This window comes from Anser brachyrhynchus (assembly GCF_964034855.1).
Source record: "Anser brachyrhynchus genome assembly, chromosome: 6".
NCBI lineage: Eukaryota > Metazoa > Chordata > Aves > Anseriformes > Anatidae > Anser > Anser brachyrhynchus.
Window position 1 is genome coordinate 30,348,068 of NC_137700.1, and position 20,383 is coordinate 30,368,450.

General features: G+C 68.7%; 2 protein-coding genes across 8 annotated transcripts; one reads left to right on the forward strand and one right to left on the reverse strand.

Moving 5' to 3' along the window:
• Positions 1-2,713: 2,713 nt before the first annotated feature.
• Positions 2,714-13,630, forward strand: CRTAC1 (cartilage acidic protein 1). 5 transcript variants are annotated; one of them, XM_080596812.1, is made up of 15 exons: positions 2,714-2,849; positions 6,121-6,317; positions 7,676-7,872; positions 8,754-8,884; positions 9,477-9,633; positions 10,127-10,261; positions 10,442-10,587; positions 10,703-10,839; positions 11,423-11,505; positions 11,597-11,697; positions 11,781-11,949; positions 12,123-12,268; positions 12,380-12,422; positions 12,631-12,774; positions 13,033-13,630. In XM_080596812.1, exons 1-15 carry the CDS (start codon positions 2,799-2,801, stop codon positions 13,143-13,145), a joined length of 1,950 nt encoding a protein of 649 aa, XP_080452938.1. In that variant the 5' UTR covers positions 2,714-2,798; the 3' UTR covers positions 13,146-13,630. The 5 variants fall into 5 exon arrangements, with proteins under 5 accessions (XP_080452938.1, XP_080452936.1, XP_080452940.1 ...); XM_080596810.1 differs by having other exon boundaries at positions 2,749-2,897; XM_080596814.1 differs by having other exon boundaries at positions 2,773-2,849; positions 6,110-6,317.
• Positions 13,631-13,768: 138 nt separating this feature from the next.
• Positions 13,769-20,383, reverse strand: GOLGA7B (golgin A7 family member B). 3 transcript variants are annotated; one of them, XM_080596849.1, is made up of 5 exons: positions 19,852-20,383; positions 16,110-16,235; positions 15,580-15,732; positions 15,342-15,443; positions 13,769-15,205 (listed from the first exon to the last, which is right to left on the reverse strand). In XM_080596849.1, exons 1-5 carry the CDS (start codon positions 20,089-20,091, stop codon positions 15,101-15,103), a joined length of 726 nt encoding a protein of 241 aa, XP_080452975.1. In that variant the 5' UTR covers positions 20,092-20,383; the 3' UTR covers positions 13,769-15,100. The 3 variants fall into 3 exon arrangements, with proteins under 3 accessions (XP_080452975.1, XP_080452974.1, XP_080452973.1); XM_080596848.1 differs by lacking the exon at positions 19,852-20,383 and adding an exon at positions 16,930-17,112; XM_080596847.1 differs by lacking the exon at positions 19,852-20,383 and having other exon boundaries at positions 16,110-16,822.

The window sequence follows — 20,383 nt, forward strand, 5'->3', positions numbered from 1 at the left end:
AGGAGCCAGGGGCAGCTCAGCAGCTGAGGGATCCTGCGGCGTGCTGCTGGCGACATCATGCGCCCTCTTCTACTGTCAAAAAGCAGCAAGGGTGCGTGGTGAGGCCTGGCAGGCTGCTGCCCGTGCTGTGCTGGCAGCCACCAGCCGGGGCAGGAGATGCAGCGAGGAGCAGCGTGCAGGGCAGCGTGCACGGTGTGTGCATGCAGCATGCACGGTGTGTGCATGTGGTGTGCACGCTGGGTGTGCGCACAGGCTGCACGTGTGCTTGGGCACTGTGCTGGGTGCTCACACGTGATGTGCGTGCACAGGGTGTGTGCAGACAGGGGTGCTGCACGCAGGCTGTATTGCATGCATGCACGAGTGTGCACACTGCGTGTGCGTGCTGTGTGCTCGCTGGGCTGTGTGCAGGTGCCTCGGCCTTCACGGTGCTCCAAAAAGAGCAACGACAGCCCCAGCAAAGTGTCTTGGAGGACAGTGCTCAGAGTCAGCATTGCTCTGCTCACCTGCGCCCAGTCCGTGCTGCACCACCTGGGGTTTGCTGGAGGGGACACGCTGGGGGGCCGTGAACCCAGCTGGTCCCGGGCTGATTCTCATCCTGCTGGGGGATGAGCCACCAGGCGCAGGGCTGCAGGGTGCCAGGGGCTGGGTCGGCAGGGATGGAGCGAGCACACGAGGGCCACAGGAAAAGAGCCTCCCTGAGCCTGCCTGCAGCCCTCCGTGGAGCCCAGGCTCCCTCCCCCCCGCAGCATGTCTCACTGCCGCCTCGCTCTAATTTCCTGTCCATTGTCCCCGCCGCCACCGCCACCGGTCCCCAGCGCAGCCAGGCTCCATGCGCCCCGCGCTCTACCTCGCCTCCCCGGCACAGCCCGGCTCATCTCACGCCCACCCTCCGCTCCCCTCTGCAGCTCCTGGGTGCTCGCCCGTGTCCCCAGCTAGCACAGGGGCACAGGGACTGAAGCACGGCCACCGTGGCTGTGGTCCTGCTCTTGTCCCCCCAGAGAAATGTCCCAGCCTGCTGGGGGGACAATGCCCATGGGGAGGGCCCTGGGGGGGGGCAGCACGTATCGGGGGGCACCCTGCGGCCCCACACATATGCCCCAGGCCCCATGTGGCCGGCACCGTTCGCAGTCACGGCACGCCGGAGATGGCTTGCTGCCTGTGTTCATTTTCTGTACATGCTGCTCGCCAGGAGGGTGTTGGAAGAGTTTGTGCGAATAATTACCGGGGTGGTTACCAAACCGGGGACGAGCTAACGGCTCAGCGGGGCTCTGGGCTCAGGGGGGTGCTTGCCCTGAGTGCACACGTGTGTGCAAGGCTGCAGGCACAGTGCGCCCACAGCTCTGGGGCACACAAGGACACATGAGCACAGCATTGCACGCACGTGTGCACCCTCACACCACGTTTGCCTGGCATCCTGGCCTCCTCACGGTGAACACTGAGGGCAGCGGTGGTTCCTGCCCCAAAGCAGTGCCCCACAGCGGGTTCCCTGGCCACCCATGCCTGGCCACCCTCCTGCCAGCCGTGGGGACCCTGCTCAGGCAGCTGTGCAGAAGCCCACTGCTCAGGCAGGCGCCCTGGGAGAGGGATCGCTGGAAATGGAGTGGAGGGGTACTTGATGCTCACATGGAAGCACCACCGTGGGAGACAATCACCGGGACTGAGAGCTCTCGAATCCAGCAGGGAGAGGAGAAACGGGAGAAACGGGCAGAGGCTGCAGCCAGACACGTTCTGGTGAGAAACAAGGGGTTCAGCAGGGCACGAGAGCAGCCACTCGGAGCAGCCCAGGCCGCCGTGGGCTCCTGCAGCCTCCCGGCACAAGTGGTGTGGCTGCAGCCTCTGCGCTGCGGTGCCTGCGGATGTGCTGCGGTGGGGTGACCCAGGCAGTGCCCCACCAGCGCTGCCCCCATCCCTGCCACAGCCCCTTTCTGCATCCCGAGGTGCTCTGTGCGGCACAGTGGCTGCCCAGGGGGAAGATGTGCCGGGGAAGGCAGCCCTTGGGGGCTGTGCGTGACCCCGGCTCAGGTACCCACTGGCTGCGAGGTTTTGGCAAGTCCGTGACTTGCGTGGCCTGAGATGGGGCCTCTGTTCCACGCTGCCCGACAGGGCACAGCTGGTCCAGGGCCCCCGCAGGGTAGGTGGCGGCAGTGGAACAGCACCCACGGACCCCACAGGTGAGGGCACAGGGAAGATGCTGAGCGCTCGGGTGCAGCTCTGGGGGCTTCCCTCTCCCCTCCCTGCCTACAGTCACACCGCCCTGCTGGGCGAGGCACGGGGGACGGGGCAGGTCTGCGCACCCACGGCCATGCGCACCCAGCGGGCAGCCGGTGGGGAGCCACCCTCGCCGTGCCCCGGGGTGGAAATCACCACGGGTGGCAACCTCTGCGGGGACTGCCCGCTGGGTGGCTCCGCTCCTGAGCACCCGGACCTGTGCGCCGGGGGGTCTTGGGGGCAGGTGGGGTGGGATGGGATGGGGTGGGATGGGGTGGGGTGGGTCGGGCCACCACCCCGTGAAGGTTACGAGCCGCTCTCCCGGCGCATCCCCCAGCGGGTCCCCCCGTATTATTTCGGCTCGGTACCGAGCGGCGCTGCCCGGCCGCGCTCCCACTGCAATTTCGGGCAGTAAATCAGCGCGGCGCGGCCCCACCTCCCCGCTCCCCATTGGCAGCGGCGCCCCTCGCCCCGCTCATTGGCGAGCCCGCGGCCGCCCCGGCCCTACATAAACCCCGCTCGGGCGGCCCGAGCCGCCGGGAGCCGGGCGCCGAGGAACCGGAGGCGGGCGGCGAGGAGGGCGCCGCGGGATGCGCTCCCCCCGCCGCCGCCGCGGGGGCACCGGGCAGCCCCCCGCGCCCGTGAGTAGGGGGCGCGCCCCCGCGTCCCGACCCCGTTTCCCTCCCCCGGTAACTTTGTCGGGGTCTTGGGGTGGCGTGGGAAGTTGGGAGCCGGTGCGGGGAGGGGGCGGCGGTGGGGTTGGGGTGGTGGGAGAGGGGGTGCGGGGGACGTGGCGGTGGTGAGGGGCAGAGGGGAGAAGGGGGAGCCCCTCTCTCGGCGGCGTTCCCACCCGGTGGGGGACGTGGGGAGAGGGGTCTCGGTGTGTCCGGCTGTGCTGCCCCAGCCAAGCCCCCCAAGGACCCGGTGTCCCTTCGGGCTGAGCTCCGAGGCTAAGGTGACTGCTCGTCTCCACACTGCGTTAGCCGCTGCTGGCTGAGCCCCAGCGCGCCGGGTCCGGCGCTGAGGAGTCCTGCATGGGAGGGGACGGGGATGGGGATGGGGACAGGTAGGAACTGGGGGCTTCGGGCCCGTCAGAAGCACCCCTGGTGGGATGCGTGCCTGGGCCAGGGTCTGCAAGGGGGTGTGGAAGGGAGCACCACTGAGCCCGGACTGGGGCACACGGTTTCGGCTGGAGTAAAGGCACTGCAGGGTCTGGGCTGGTTGGGGTCGAGGTGCTGTGGAAGGGGTGCTGCTGGCATCCCCATGGTATCGTGGCCCCTGTGGGTGAGGGGCAGTGAGTCTGCAGGGCACCTCCTAGACCTCCTCTACCTTGGGAGGCACAGCTGTGGCAGGAAGGGGAGAACCATGTCACTGGGACACAGGCAGCGGGATGCCATGGGGCACTGTCATGGTACTGTGTTGTCACCACTCTGAGGTGCCTTTGGGGTGTGACAGGGCCCTTGCTGCGCGATGTCACGCGATGTTATAGCGGTGCTGGTGGTGGCTGTGGCCCGGGATGGGATGCTGCTGCAGTGGTGGGGCGTGACACGGCCGGGACGTGAGGCACAGCGGGTGGCGATACCATGGTGGCACACGGGATGGGGGGGCTGTGCAGGCAGCCAGCTCCTGCCTCCCCATGCTGGGTGCTGAGGGTCATGGGGATGTGCATGAGGAGCCCTGAGGATATCACCTCCCCAGCTGTGGTGAGGGGTTTGTGGGGTGCAACCCCCTGCCTGCCCCAGAGCCCCCTTCCTGGTCCCGCACACCCTGCTGCTACCCCGGCCCCATCCCCTCGTCCCTGCAGGGCACTGCTGGCAGCGGCCATGCATGGAGATGGAAGAGCCTTCAGCCACCTCCCTGCCATGGAGCAGCTGTGGGGCCAGCACCCTGTCCCCGTGCTGCCCAGCTGTCCCCTGCGTGGGCACCCATGGCGCTCCCATCCTCTTGCCGCCTCTACCTGTCCTCCGCAGCTCGGCTCGGTGCCACCAGGCTCCGCCATGCAGAGCAAGGTGCCCTGGGGTGACCGCAGCTCCTGGGGTCACCTTGCCCCCAGGCGCCACAACGTGGGCCAGGATGTAGCCCTGTCAGGACAAGACGGGACTGAGCCCTGTGCCAGCTGCGTGAGCAGGGCCTGGCGTCCTCAAAGCCCCGGTGGAGGCTCCTGCCATGCTGGAAGGCACAGGGCCTCTCCCATCCGCCACGAGGAGCTTGGATCTTCCTCCTCCTTTCCCAAAATGGCCTGGCTCTGGGCCGGGCAGCCCCCACCATGGCACCCAGCACCGGATCCGTGGGGAAGGGCCCTTTGTCTCTAATCAGGAGCATTGTTTCCTCCTGGAAAAGCTCCATCCAACTTGGAGGGATTGTGGCTGCAGCTGGATGGGGCGGGGGGGCACCCAGGGAGCGGGCCAAGCTGCGGAGAGGGGGAGCTGGAGGGGAGGCAGAGCCCTGCCTGGGGACAGCCACCATCCCTGCGGGCTGGGGGCAGAGAGAGGGGCTTGGGGTCACAGGGCAGCCCTGCACCCCTGTCTCTGTGTGTGGATAGCTTGCCTTGGTGAGCCCAGGTGGGCTGGGGGCAGAGACTCCCCTTCCCTTGCTGCCGGACACCTTGCCGCTCAGGGGAAGTGGGGACAGCAGGCAAATGGCACCACAGAGCCATTGTCCCCTGCTGGGCCACCTAGCCATCCCTCCAGGCCATGGGAGCAGGGCTGGTTTCTCCTGCTCCCAGCCAGCTCATGGGACTGTACCCGCTGCTGGGGACGTGCAGCTCGCTGCTGCTGGGGTTTTGTCCCCCGGAGGGGACTGCCTGCCCCGTGGGTGGCTGTCCTGAGTGCCACCTCACTTGTCACCTGCGCTACAGCCAGGTCAGAGCCAGCTCCAGAAGCTCCGCAGCCCTGCCAGCAGTGCTGGCAGCCACTGCTCTCCGCAGTCCGGGTTAATCGAGCCTCTCCTCCCTGCACCTCCTTCCCGCGGCCACAACCCCGCGCAGGCACCTTCCCTGCCAGCCGGGGGGGAGCTGGCCCCGCGGGGTCCCCAGGAGGAACAGCACCAGCCTGGGCGAGGGGAGGCCTCGTGGCGGCCGGCGGCCTCCTGCCGAGGGGAGCGGAGGGGCAGGCGCTGAGCTCTGCTCTCTGGGGACAGCGACAGGACCCGAGGGAACGGCATGGAGCTGGGACAGGGGAGGGTCAGGCTGGGGGTTAGGGGAAGGCTCTGCACCCAGAGGGGGGTCGGGCACTGGGACAGGCTCCCCAGGGACGTGGTCATGGCACTGAGTCTAACAGAGATCAAGAAGTGTTCGTACAACTCAGGTGTGCCGTCTGATTTTTGGTGGCCCTGTGTGCAGCCAGGAGCTGGACTCAATGATCCTTTGGGGGGTCCCTTCCAACTCGGGGCATTCTGCGGGTCAGGATGGGGAAACTGAGGCACACTGGAGTCACCAGGCATTGCTCCCAGGGCCTTCCCAGCTCTGGAGGATTGGCCAGGCAGGGCACAACCTCCCCAGCCGGGCGACTGCCTGCTCCCCCTGGCCCTGCCAAGCCAGTGATCCACATCTCTTGCTGGGATCCTGGGTGCCCGCAGCCCCTTGGGGCAGGGTGAGCCGTGGCTGAGCCCAGCTTCGTCAGCACCCTGGTCCCTCCCACGGGATGGGCTCCCACGGCCCTGCTCCCGGCTCACTGTGCCACACTTCTGTCCCGAGGAGCCCGGAGGGTGAGCTGCAGCCGGGCAGGGCCATGCGTACGGGGGCTCAGTGCTGTGGCAGTGCCTGGGGGGGTTGGGGCTGGAGGAACGAGGGGCTGTGGGGTGGGGGGCGAGGAGGGGAAAGAGAGCGGCTCCCGTGCAAGGGCAGAGGGGTGCTCGGGCTCCAAGGAGCGGGGGCTTGGCGGGGGGAGCCAACAGGCTGCAGGTCTCCCCCAGGTGCCCAGGATGCTGGCGCTGTGCCTGCTGTCCCTGGCCTGGCTCAGCGAGGGCTCGCAGCGCAGCGAGCCCATGTTCACCGCCGTCACCCACCGCCTCCTGCCGCCCGACTACGACAGCAACCCCACGCAGCTCAACTACGGCGTGGCCGTCACCGACCTGGATGCCGACGGTGACTTTGAGATCGTGGTGGCGGGGTGAGTAGGGGCAGCCTGCACGCGATGCCTTGGGGGCAGCGGGATGTGGTGGCCCTGCAGGGACAGGAGCTCCTCGCAGCCCCATGTCCTGGTGCTGGCAGCCTCCCTGCCAAGTTCCCGACTTGCTCAAACCCTGTTTTCTCCAAAAAAAGCACACGTGGTGCCCAGCTGAGCTCCCTGACTGTGGGAAGGCTTACTGCTCTGCTAATCCCCATGCCCTGCCGAGCCCCTCCAGCCGGCAGGAGGTGTGTGGTGCCACTGCTTCACTGCTGGCAGGACACCTGTGTGGGGCCACACGTGTGCCCTGAGCCCAGCTTTGGGGCCAGGTACCCTCTGTAGGGTTGTGAAAGCTTCCCAATGGCCAGGTCCCACCCTGCAGCACACAGCCAGCGTGTCCCTGAGCCGGCTCGGCTCCGCTGACAGGACTCAGCGCTCTCTGGAGATTCGCTTAATTGGCTGGAGGTTTTTTATAGCCCTTTATTGGTGTGATGGCTCGGAAGGGCTGGCAGGAACCGGGAAGGCAGGAGCCGTGTGCTGCGCTGCCCCAGCACCAGAGCGGGGCTGGACACGGAGCAGCTGCTGCCAGCGGGTCCAGCCATGGGGACAGTGGCGCAGGCTGTGTGTGCGGCACACTCCTCCATGAGGGAGGCTTGCACACACACATGCCCTCACCTGGAGGGGGAATCCCTCACCCGTGAGCCCATTTGGGACTGTAGGAGCCCGGCTGTCCCTCAATGGCACAGAACGTGATGCTGGGGGCAAGGGGCACAGGCATGGCTGTGTGCTGCTGGGTTGGCTCAGGAACCTGCTCCCCCTGTGAGGGGGGGCTCATCCCTGCAGGGGCTCCTGGTGTCTGCCCAAGGGAGCACCGAGCCCACACAGCTGGGGATCCCTGGAGGGGCACAGGCCCCCGCTCGCAGCCAGCAGCAGTTTTGTAAGCAGCGGTGCCCGTTGTATAACTTGTTTACTGGTGCGCAGGGCAGGAGCAGGCGGGGAGCCTGTGGGGCGCAGCGTGCCAAGAGGATTTGCCCTGCGTGCTGCCTCCCCTGCCCTGCCAAAGGGCCGCAGGCAGGGACCTGTGCCCCATCCTGCCCTGGCACTGCCTGGGGTGCCCAGGCTGGGCAGACGCAGGAAGCCCGATGTGTGCTGGAAGGGGCCCAGGCTGAGCCCTCCCCGTGGGCAGCCAGACCCACGTCTGGGTGCTGAGGGCAGCATGCATCACTCAGCCACCGCAAACCACGCAGGTCTTTGCTGTGCCCACCGTGGGGAGTGTGCGGTGCCAGGGGACACGGGGACAGGACAGGGGCTTTCATCCTGTCCCTTATCCCTGGGGAGCCATCTCCTGCTCGCACCCGCAGGTACAATGGCCCGAACCTGGTGCTCAAGTACGACAAGGCGCGGGGCCGGCTGGTGAACGTGGCGGAGGACGAGCGCAGCTCCCCTTACTACGCGCTGCGGGACCGGCAGGGCAACGCCATCGGCGTGACAGCCTGTGACATCGACGGGGACGGCCGCGAGGAGGTCTACTTCCTCAACACCAACAACGCCTTCTCCGGTGAGCCCCCGGGAGGGGGGAGGCTCCCGGCGCGGCTGCCCGCGACCTTCGGCGCGTGAGGGATGTGTGCGGGCTGGAGTTAATTTCTCAGTTGAGTGGCTCCATTGATTGATGGCAGCGCGGGTGGGACGCGGAGCCCGGCCAGCTGCTGAGTCAGCACTTCCCGCTGCCCATCGCCCTCCCCGCGGCACCCCAAGCGGGACAGCAGCGTCCCCTTGCCGCTGGGGATGTGTGCTCTGGGGATGTGTGCTCTGGACCCTGTGTTGCCAGTCCTGGTGTGCCTGGCAGCAGCTGTGCCCTCTGGACAAAGCCAGGATCTAATCCTGCCCTGCTGGTGCTGTCTGAGCTCCTGGGGATGCCCCTCCTGGAGAGGGGACCTGTGTGCCCCAGGCTGGCACCGGGCACCCCCAGAGCTCCCTGTGTCTCTGCTCCAACCCAGCTCTGCCCTGTCCCCAACCCACGGCAGCAGACGTATGTCCCAGATTCTCCCAATTACCCAGGTTGCTGGCACGCCTGTCCCTAAATCTGGCACTGCCACCGGCACTGTGACAGGCAGCACAGCTCGCTGCCTGCGCCTGGCACCACATCGGTTTCTGCCTTGCCAGGGATGATCTACGGGGCTGTGCCCTGTTGGGACACATTTTACCTTAATGAGTTGATTCTTCTCTCCGTCTCCTGGTGGCACTTAAGAGCCACGGGATCTCTCACAGTGACAGGAGCAGGGGGCTGGGATGCTCGCCTTGCCACGGGGCACCCTGCGCTGATCCCTGCTCTCGAGGAGCAAACTGGGATCTGGCACCACCAGCCCACATCCCAGGGGGCTGCACACAGGGCTCGGGGGGAGGATGGCTGCCGCAGCCCCCTGACCCGTGCTCCCCCAGGCATGGCCACCTACACGGACAAGCTCTTCAAGCTACGCAACGGGCGCTGGGAGGACCTGCTGAGCGACAAGGTGAACCGGGACGTGGCCAGCCGCTTTGCCGGCCGCTCCGTCGCCTGCGTGGACCGGACGGTGAGCAGGCAGGGCAGGGTGGCCAGGGGGCATCCCCGCATCCCCACTGCCCTGCCAGCCCCTCGGAGCTCTCCCCTTGCATGGGCACCATCCCCATCCCACCCTCGCCAGGGCTGGGGGCGCCCCCCCCCCCAGCAGCCGGTGGCTGTCAGGGCTCCGGGCGCCTGTCCGTGCGGTTGCCGCTAGCTGATAAACGTGCCTGTCGAGGTGATTTATGTTCCTGTCATCTGCTCTTTCTTCTTCCTCCTCCCCCAGCAGTTTGTTTCCAAATGATTATCGCTAAATCAGGGCCCAGCTGCTGCTGCATGGGACAAGGAGGGTGGTGGGGGGATGGGAGGGAGGGGGGCATCTGCCCCGCTGGGGAGCTGGTGGGACAGGGTGCCCTAAACCATGCTTTTAGCCACGGTCTCACCCAGCCCTCACCAGGCACTGCTACCTATATGCCGGGCACCCAGTGCCCCTGAGAGCACCCAGCCCCACGGCAGGGAGGATTAAGCCCGAACCCATCCCCGTGGGCCCAGGTTTTGGCCGGGAGGAGCAGGGTGAAGCCGCACGGCGCGGGCGGGCGCTGAGGCGGTGCCGCCGGCCGCAGGGCTCGGGCAGGTACTCCATCTACATCGCCAACTACGCCAGCGGCAACGTGGGCCCCCACGCCCTCATCGAGATGGACGTGGCCGCCAGCGACCCTGCCCGCGGCGTCGTGGTGCTGGTGGATGTGGCCGCCCAGGCGGGCGTCAGCAGGTACACAGGTACGGAGGGCACGGGGCACAGCCCCTTGCCGCAACCCGTGCCACGCATCTGCCTGCCTACCCTGTCTATCAGCGGCCCCACGGCCCGTGGGAATGACCTGTGGGGCACCCATCCTGTGGGACCCCCCCCCCCCCCCCCCCGTGCCTGTTGTCACCCTTCTGACGCCCCCGTGGCATCAGCCAGGGCTTGGGGATGCTGGCGGAGGTGTGTGCCAGCCTGCGCCCCGTGCCACCACGGGGACCGCTGCCGTGCCCCGTCTCTGTGGCGGCAAATTGTCGCTAATTAGGAGTGTTGTCACCATGGCGATGGCAGTGATTAGGTTGGAAGTGACACAAACGGCTGCCAGCCTCAATTAGCTCCTGATGAGAGGGACTGAAGGAGGGAGATAGGCGAGGAGGGGGCGCAGGGGGTCCGGAGAGCACCGGGACTGGCACAGGGGTACGCACCCCCCTGGGGCAGGGCAGCCCCCTCACCCCTGGCTGCTGTCCCCAGGGGGCCGTGGGGTGGCCGTGGGCCCCATCCTGAGTGACAGTGCCTCCGACATATTCTGCGGTAACGAGAACAGCCCCAATTTCCTCTTCCACAACCGGGGGGACGGGACATACCGGGACGTGGCTGCTGCCGTGGGTGAGTAGGGGGACGGGGGGGACAACCCTGGGTGGAGAGGACACGGGGACCAACAGCCCCGCTGACTGCCAGGGATGGCTGATGGCTGAGATTGAGGACCACAGGGCCATGTCCCCAGGGGTCTCCCGGGGAGACAGCAGCAGGGAGGGTCCCGTCTCCCTGTCCCCTTGCTGCTCGCAGGGCTGGATGACCCCTACCAGCACGGTCGTGGCGTGGCGCTGGCTGACTTCAACCGCGACGGCCGCGTGGACATCGTCTATGGCAACTGGAACGGGCCGCACCGCCTCTACCTGCAGGCGGGGGCCCCCGGCCGCGTCCGATTTCGGGTGAGGGCTGGGGCTGCTGAGCCCTCGCTGCTGGGGGGACCCCAGCTTCACCCCACTTTGGCTCCGAGCCCCGCTCGCCATACACGTTGGCAGCCCCTGCCCGTCCCTTGCGCAGGACATCGCCACCCCCAAGTTCTCCATGCCGTCCCCCGTCCGCACCGTCATCGCCGCCGACTTCGACAACGACCAGGAGCTGGAGGTTTTCTTCAACAACATCGCCTACCGCGGCTCCTCCGCCAACCGCCTCTTCCGGTAGGGCCGGGGGCCGTGCCCCGTACCGGGGGGCCGAGCAGCCCGCACCGCTCTCCACCGGCGGCACACAGGGGGTCCCCGCTCAGGTTCTGCTCGCAGAAGGAGCCATGCCTGAGCCCTTCCCCGTGTCACTACCAGCTGCTGTGGCCGTGCCTGCAGCAGCCCCTGGGGTCCCCGTGCCGCTGATCAGCAGCTGCCTGGAAGCTTGCTCGTGGCTGCTGCTAATTGTGGGGATCAATTCCTCGCCGCTGCATGGCGGCACCCCCTCACCTCGCTGCTGTCTGCCCGCTGCTGGGACTGCAGGCGGGTGGGGGGCTGTAGGGAGCTGGGAGCCCCTGGGGGGGATTCTCTGATTCCCGAGGGTTGTGGCAACGGTTGGGGATGTGAGGTGCATGGCCAGTCCCCTGATCACCCTGCACAGCCATCAGCAGCACCCCTGCCAACCCCATCGCCTCCAGGTGCCACCGGGGCTGTCACCTCTCTACCAGGCTGCTCCAGGAGGGAGCAGGCACTTGCCAGGAGAAGCTGCTGGGGGACATGCGGACATGGGGGCTGGCACTAACTCCCCATCTGTGCCCGGCAGGCTCACCCGCAGAGAGCACTCAGACCCCATCGTGGAAGAGCTGAACCCAGGGGACGCGCTGGAGCCCGAGGGACGGGGCACGGGTGGGTCCCAGGGTCAGGGGAGGCCTGTGCTGGGGTGTGCCCGTCATTACGTGCCCTCATAACGAAGCACGACCTGTTTCTGTCCTTGCAGGGGGTGCAGTGACAGATTTTGACGGCGATGGGATGCTGGACCTGATCCTGTCCCATGGCGAGTCCATGGCACAGCCGATCTCCATCTTCAAGGGCACCCAGGTGAGTCAAGCAGGGGCTCCTCGCGTTGTCCCCCGTCCCTGCCACCTCTCCCGGCTCACCCCCTGCCCGTCCCTCCCTCCCAGGGCACTGACAACAACTGGCTGCGTGTCATTCCCCGCACCCGCTTCGGGGCCTTCGCGCGGGGGGCCAAGGTGGTGCTGTTCACGCGGCGCAGCGGCGCCCACCTGCGCATCATCGACGGCGGCTCGGGGTACCTGTGCGAGATGGAGCCCGTGGCACACTTTGGGCTGGGTGAGCTGGAGTGGCGGGGGGGGGGGACACAAAACCCTGCCAGCACCCCCGGGCAGGGGCCAGCTCTGTGGCCCCAGCACAGCCGAGCACCCAGGGACCAGCTGCGGGAGCGAGGGGAGGTTTTGTCCCTGCCCACCCCAAAGGCACCCCCGTAACAGGCTGCCCGCCTGCAGGGCGCGACGAGGCCAGCAGCCTGGAGGTGACCTGGCCCGATGGCCGCGTCCTGGTGCGAGCCGTGGCCAGCAGTGAGACCAACTCTGTGCTGGAGGTCCCCTACCCCCAGGACGCTGAGGAGCCGCTGGTGCCCGCCCCGCTGGAGGTGAGGGCTGGCTGTGGGGAGCAGGGGGAGTTCTGAGGGGCAGAAAGGAGGGGCTGGGCTCTCCCGATTCCTGCCCCATCCTGGCTGTGTCTGCTTCTCCCCCAAACGCAGTGCGGGCAGGGATTCTCCCAGCACGAGAACGGACGCTGTGTAGGTGAGTGGCTGCTGGGGACACGGGCAAGTGGCCTGCAAGTGTGGGGACCTGGTGGGGAGGGCAGGGGGACGTGGGGCTGGCACAGAGGATGGAGCAGCAGGGAATGGGGAGCCACAGGGCTTGTGCATGGCTCCATCCATGCACATGCACAGGGGGAGCCGGGGGGACCACTGCCAGCAGCTCCCAGCCCACATCGCTCTGCCTGCAGACACCAACGAGTGCACGGAGTTCCCCTTCGTCTGCCCCCGGGACAAGCCCGTGTGCATCAACACCTACGGCGGGTACCGCTGCCGCAGCAACAAGCGCTGCAGCCGGGGCTTCGAGCCCAACGAGGACGGCACGGCTTGCGTGGGTGAGTGACGGCGGGGACCAGGTGCCCACAGCCCCGGGGCAGTGCCCCCCGATGGTGCTGCACCCCGGGATGGTGCTGTGCCCCTGCCCAGGGCCCGGCTGCCTCCTGCACCCCGCTGGGCACCTGCCCCGTTGCCCACACCCCGGCTCCGTAGCTGCTCGCCTCTGTACCCACTGGTCCCGCGCCTCCCACCGAGCCGCCACTGACTCCCCTTCTCTCTCTCTTTCTCTCTTGCTCCTTCTCTCATTCTCTGCGCAGCTCAAGTGGCCTTTTTTGGGGGATACCCCTCCGCTGGGAGCTGGCCCTGGCCTCCCCAAGGCGTCCTCCTCCCTCTAGGCTTCGGACTCTGCTTTTGCCTCTATGCACTTTAGCCCCTGCCCGTAACTCGCCAGAGCAGCCTTGGCGGAAGGACCGGCCGCCCTCTGCCTGTCTCTTCCTCTTTCTCTCTCTCTCTCTCTCTCCATGTCGAACCGCCCTGCAAGCGCCGGCCGTGCCATGCTGGGGCAGCCGCCTTGGGAAGGGCAGGGGAAGGTGGCACCTTCCCTGGGACAGCAGCCAGGGAAAACAGCCCCAGCGCTCCCCTCGCCTCGCCGGCACCTCCCCGGCGGCCGCTTGCTCCGTCGACTTGATACCGTACCATGTGCCTGCTGGTTTGGCCTGCGACCTCTTTGCTTCTCCTGTCCCCTCTGCAGTGGGGGGACCCCTCTCTCCAGCACTGCCAGAGGAGGGTCCCCCCAGCCCGGCAGGGGAGGGACCCCCCCGGTTTGTTTTTTAACGTATTGACCCCACTCTTTGGAGTCAGACCCTGCTCAGTCTTCCAGCCCTAGTCCCCAATAAACTATACACCGTCTATTAACTGGGCTGTGCAGGCTGGGAGCACCCCCAGCACCCCCTGACCCTGGGGGGAGGCGGGCAGGAGATGCCTGGAGGCTCCCTGCTCCTGGGGACTGTGCTGCCTCCCCTTGCTTCTCCCCCACCTTGCCCGTGGGTGCTGCTCCCCAGGGCTTGCAGGACCACATCCAGCTCTGCACCACCACCCACGGGGCCTGTGCATGATGCTGTTGATGCTGCTGTGGCTTCTCCCTGGCTGGGGGTGGATGCTGCCGGCCCCCCTAACCTGCCTCTGTTCCCCCCAGCCCCCCTGGGCATGGTCCCCGTGCAGGCTGTGTGCTCTGCCAGCCCAACCCTTTTCTGTGGGGACGTGTCCTGCTGGGGCTGTGCTGCCCCGTCGCTCCCTTTCATTTTCCCCCATGCTCACCCTCCTTGCGGGGCTGCCCCCACAGCCTGCTCGGTGCCCCCCCATTGTGCCAGGGGGCGTCCAGCCCCAGCACAGCCCCCGGCATTGTTGAGGCGCAGGAGGAGGCAGGGCAGGCGGCGGGGATGAAGCGTGAGGTTTATTGAAGGTCTCCATGCAGGGTGCCCCAGCGGGAACAACGGGGCTGGGGTCCCCACGCGCACAATGACCGAGCTGAGGGGGGTCCTGGGGGGCAGAGCCCTCCCCCTGCAGCCCCGGGAGGGCCACGCCAGATCGCTTCCACCCTGAACCCACTCTCCTTGGGGTGCTGGGCGTAGTGGGGATGCTCATCTCCTGCTCCCCCATTCTGACAAACCCCCACCTGGCCCTCTCTTGCAGCCAGGGGTCCCCACCACAGGCTGAAAACTGGGGTGCTGGGGGCAGAGGGGGGGGGCTCTGCAGAGCTGGTGCCTGCAGGGAGCAGGGCACCCCTGATGCAGGGAGGTGACGGAGGCATGCAGGACGTGTGGGGCAGAGGAGGGCTCAGCAGTGGGAGCAGGGAGCTCGCCGGGGACAGCACGGGGTCGGGCAGGGAGCGGGGTGCTGCCGGAGCACTCGGGGCCCCCAGGAGCAGCAATGGGCAGCGTGTGGGGTGCGCGCACGGCACCGACACGCAGACAAAGTGGCACTGGGGCAACGGGCCCGTGGCACCAAGAGCAGGGCGCCCCGGGGGCATGGGGCTAAGCCCCCCCATCCTTAGCACTGCCAGGGGCACTGCAGGCACTGGGGCTGCTCGGGGCAGGGGCGGCGGCGCAGAGCACCCCGGGGTGGGGGCTGCGGGAGCCCTTTGGCACTGGTTTGGCTCAGTGGGAAGCACCTGGGACGCCCCAGCAGCAGCCCCTGCCCGCAGCGGGTCTGAGCAGGGGCAGAGCCGCTGTGGGGGGCACGTCGCAGAGGGGGGGCAGGCAGCCCCCGGGCCCCCCCTGCCCGCCCGCTCTGGGCTCAGAAGCGGGTGCTCTGGTAGTGCAGCCTGCGGATTTCGGAGAGGCCACTGTCCCGGCAGTACGAGTCCCTGCAGGGACTCTCTGCCAGTCACCGGCCCCCCGCGCCGCCCCCCCCGCCACCGCTGCTGCTGCTGGAGCTGCCGCTGCTGGAGCTGCCGCTGCTGCACCGGTCCTCGTAGATGGAGATCTCGATCTGGGCGCTGCTAAGGACCAGCCGGGGACACGCCAGACGCAGACCCACCGCCCGACTGCCCACTGCCTCCCTCCCTCACCCTCGTCCTCCCCCCAGCAATGCCCTCCCCACCCCACCGCCCCGCTGCAGAGGATACGACCCTCATGCCACGCTCCAGCGGGTCGGTGAGCAGCAGCCCCCGCGGCGCGTAGATCTTCTCGTTCTGCTCCTGGATGTACTTGGAGATCTTCTTCAGGACCTGCCGGCATGCAGAGGGATGCTCGGGGCCTGCCAGCAAGGACACCCCCCCACACACACACCCCCGGCAGTCCCTGGGTGCCTGCACTTGGCCTCCAGCCCCCCCGCTCCCTGCGCCTTCCCCGGGGCATTGGCACCTTCTCGTAGTGTGTCTCCATGCAGAGGAAGATGAAATAGGCGGTGGCGCAGGCCAGGCACCCCTCCAGGTACGAGCTGCCCCCGATCTTCTCCGCTTCGGCGTAGAAGCTGTTAAGAGTTTTCACGGTCTCCTCGAAGAGCTGGCGCTCGATCTAGGGCAGAAGCTGCGGTGAAGACAAACCTGGCCAGCAGCTGCCCCCTGCACTGCCCCATCCCGCTCCAGGGAGTGCCTTGGGGACCACTTAAACCTCTCCTCCCTGCTCAGCTGCTCTCTCAGCTCTCTGGCCGCTGCATGCCAAGACCTGCTGAGCCTCCACCAGAGCCTCCCGGTCCCTGCAAACCCCAGGCAGGGGTGCAGCGACAGCACACGCCCTGCCCCAGGGACCGCCCAACAATCCAGCTGCATCGGCTGGCTCAGGGCCTTGCAACACCCCCTGCCTTCAGACCCCTCTCCCACCCCCCAGGCCCCACAGGGCACCGAAAATAGGGCACCCCCACACACACACACACACGCCGCTGGGTTCCCTACCCGGCTCTCCAGCTCGGGGGGGAACTTTGTCTGGAACTGGCACGTGGTCCCGTCACTGTAGTCCCGCTGCACAAAGACCTTGGTGGCCAGGGACGCGCTGCGCCGCAGCTCCTGCAGGCTGTGCACCTGGGGCCGGGGGGCAGCGGGGTGAGCCGGGGGGCTGCGGCCAGGGAGAGGGTCCCCAGGCAGAGCGCCCAGCAGCGGTGCCGTTCCCCCAGGGAGCCCCCGGCGTGGGCCCCGCGTTTGTCCCCGTGTGCACCCGCTGCTGCGTGCGTGGTTGTGCATCCCCTGGGGTGTCACCGGCATGGGGTCAGCCCTCGGTCCCCAGCAGGAGGAGGGCAACGAGCCGAGCAGGGGGCTGCAAAAGCAGCTCTGCAGCGGCCGCGCAGCAGGGGAATGGTGGCACAAAAGGGATCGGCAGGGCCCGGCCAGCCCCGGCACCCCGCGCGGGATGAGAACCCCCACCAGCTCCCCCAGCCGCGGGTCGCAGCGGGGATGGAGAGGAGGACGGCGGCGCCAAGGGCACCTCGTACCCCTCGTGCGGCGTGGCATCGCCTCCTGCCACCTGCCCCACCCGCAGCGAGCAGGGCGCCGCACCCCAGCCCCGCACGGCCCCCTCCGGCAAGGGCACCCCGCGCCGACCCCAGCCCCGCACCCACCCGTGCGCGCAGACCCCAGCTCCCAGCCCCACGCGGGTCCCATCCTGCCACCCCCCGCACCCCTCCGACCCCCAGCCCCGGGCAGCCGGCGCAGACCGAGGTTCCGTCCCCCCGGGGCCGGTCCCCGCCGCAGCCCCGCACCGGGCGGCTCCCGCACCCACCTCCGTGGCCATGGCGCGCCGTGCGCCCCGCGCCGCGCCGGGAGCAGGGGGAGCGGAGCTGTCCGCGGGGCCGGGCCGAGCCGAGCCGAGCCGAGCCGAGCCGAGCCGGGCGGGCGGGACCGGCGCTGTCCGCGGTGCTGCCGAGCCGAGCGGCGGAGGCGGAGGCGGGCCCGGCACGGCCCCGTGTGCGCAGCCGCCCGGGCCGGCCCCGGGGCCGCGGGGATGGGCGCCCGCAGCCGTCAGCGGGGAACCCCCGGAGGAGCCGCACCGCCCCGGGGGGGGGCGCGGGGGGCCGCGGAAACGGCTGCCGGGGGGGTGCCGCCGGGGGTGCTTGGGGGCGGCTGCCGTGGGGAGGGCGCACGGGGCGCTCATGGAGCTGACTGCCCTGGGGAGGGCGCGGGGGGTGCTTGGGGGGTGGCTGCCGTGGGGAGGGCGCGGGGGGTGCTTGGGGGGTGGCTGCCCTGGGGAGGGTGCGGGGGGTGCTTATGGGGCTGGCAGCCGTGGGGAGGGCGCTGGGGGGGCCGGCAGTGGGGCTGGCAGCCCGCCCCCCCCCCTCCGGGGCACGTTGCTGGGGCAGAAATTGCGGCTGCGGAGGGAGGGCTGCGGTCACGGCGCAGGCAGACATCAAAGGGGAGCGGTAACGAATTCCCTGTTATCTCTGCCCGGTGACAGCTCAGTTAGAGCCAGAGGAAGGCAAACGGGCAGAAAACAGGCGCTGTCCCCAGAGGAGGAGGAGGGGGTGGCACAGCAGGGAAGGGGGTGACGGCTGGTGGCCGGGGGCTCAGGGCCTGTGCGGGGCAGGAGGGCGTCCAGCCCGTCCCTCCGCGCCTGGGGACACCGGGCAGGGCAAAGGGTGACAGAGCCCTGGCAATGTGTGCACACAGCTGGGGACGGGCACACGGCTGGGGATGGCACACAAATAGAAATGTGCACAGACACAGCTGGGGATGCACACACACAGCTGGGGATGCGCACGGGCACAGCTGGGGATGCGCACGGACACAGCTGGGGATGTGCACAGGCACAGGCGTGCACCCACACTCGTGCATGCACCCACCCGTGCACCCACGGGCACAGGCTCGCACACCCCGGGGTGTCCCCGGATGCCCCCAGAGCCAGGCCCCGCTCGCCAGCCCCTTCCCGTGCAGCGTGCCACACCACGTCACCGCCTGGCAGCGGCCGTGCCAGTTTCCATGGCAATGTCTCCAATGCCAGGAGATGAGGTTCGCTCTCCCACGCGGTGGCGAGGGGCCGACAGCAGCCGGGGGGGGCCCAGCTGTCCCTGCCGCCCCCAGATGCATCCCCCGGGCTCTGCCCACCTGCATGCACCCTGCGGTGCTGCCGTCCCAAAGGAGCTGCCGTGCAGCCTCACTGCCTGGGACCGAGCCTTGCCTGGTGTCAGGGACCTGCCCCATGGCACTCCCCAGCTCCCCAGAGCCCCCCAGGCCTGCCAGACCCCCCCCCGATGCCCCACCGTGGGCTCTCCAGCTGTGAGCAGACGGCCCTTCTCCCCCTGCCTTGCCAGGGGGCTATTTTTAGGCTGCCTGGCAGCAGAGGCGGCCACCGCTCGCACGGCTGCTGCGGGAGCTGCCTTTATTCCCGGTATTCCCTGCTCCAGAGCCATCCTCCCCACAGGACGGGGGTGCAGGAGCAGGGGGTGCCACCACTACGTCCCCTGGTGCATGGAGCTGCACCCCCTGCCCACAGCCCCGACCCTCCCCGCACTCCCAGCACGGTGGCTGTGGACCATCGGAGGGGACCCCCCTGCAGCGCCATCCTGCACCGAGCCCCTGCCCATCTGGGGGGCACAGAGCCCCCTCCTCAGCCACCCATCGGGGCTGTCAGCAGCTCCCGGCTCCACTTCAAAGGGACCCAGGGCAGTGCCAGCCCTGGCAGCTGGGGGGGGCTTGAATGAATGGCGAGGGGGGAGCGTGATCTCACCGCCCCGTCGAGGACAACGGTGACATTTGGGAGGCGAGGAGGATAGCTGATAACCTTTCCTGGAGGCACCAGGTGTGTGTGTGTCAGCACCGGGGGGGGGGGGGGGGACATCCCCCACACCCCGAGCCACCAGCAAACAGCTCCAGGCACCCCAGTGTGGCCCTTGGTGCCGGAGGTGTTGCTCCAGAGGGACGCTGCCCCAAGCTGCCCGCAGTCTGGGCACACTGAGGGAGGGGACACCGATGTCCCCAGGGCTGGCTGCATCCACCCGCGGGGTGTGCGGCCAGGGGGATGCAGCACCAGGTCCCACGCACTGCCGGCTCTGCGAGCAAGCGGGCAGGGAGGGATGCGGTTTGGGCAGGAGGTGCCCAAAATGACGGACCAGCTTCTGTAAAGCTTCCTGCTGGGAAGCCGGGCCGGGCGAGGGCTGGCTCCCACACCTCCCCTGCTCCCCGCACGGCGCTGCCCAGAGGTCCCCACGTCCCCAGGCACAAGGCGAGGGAAGGGGCTCGTCCCCCGGCCTCGTGTCGAGGGGTCCCCACGCGGTCCCTGCCCCGCACGGGGCCGGGGGTCGGGCGGGCAGCACACAGCGGCTCTGTGTGCTCTGTGTGCTCGCAGGATTTACGAGCCGGGGCAGGAGCCACCGAGGGGTTGGGAGGGCGCCAGGGCGGCCGCGGCCCCGCAGCTGTGCCCGGAGCGCTGCCAGCCGCATTCCTGGGGCCGCGAGACAAGCGCGAGCGTGTGTGGGCGCAGGGCAAGTGCGTGGCCACCGCCGATCCTGACCGCCCTGGGGGTCCCGCAGCCCCCCAGACAGCTCGGTCCCACCGTGCCCCCCCTGCCCTCACCTCCCTCCGGCACCCCACCGCGGGGCAAGCGGGGCGGTGGCTCCATGCTGGGTGCAACCCGTGCCCGGCACCGGTGCCTTGATGGGGGAGTGGGGCAGGGCTGGGGGCAGCCCCCCTGCAGGGGACGTCCCCTTACCGTGTCCCCGTGGCCGGCCATCCCTGGGGTCCCCACCGCAGAGGGGGCAGCCCCCATAGCCCCCGTCCCGGTCTCAGTGCCGGGCAGGGTGACCCAGGCGGTGGCAGGGCTGGTGGCCTCGCTGCACCGAGTGACAGGCGCAAGTGTCACACCTCCGGCCCAGTGCGCGGTGCCGGCTGGGGACGTGGGCACGGGCACAGCCTGCACAGACAGGGTGCGGGGAAGGGCAGCGCCGTTCATCCCCAGCCGTGGGAGCTGCCACAGCGGGAGGGCGCCGACCCCATCCCATCGCCCTGCCCATGGCCCAGCTCCACCTCCCCTGGGGGCACCTGGGTGACAGCCCCGCTGAGAAGGGCTGAGGGGTGCAGCACGGACCCCCAGAGCTGGGACACATCCCCAGGAGCCAAGGTCCTTCTTCCCATCCCAACCGTTGTCCTTTAAGCGTGCCTTTTTTATTTTTATTTTTTTTCGGTCCCTATGAACACCCTCTGAAGCCCAGCCCTGCTGCCAGCCTCGCTGCCAGGAGGTGACT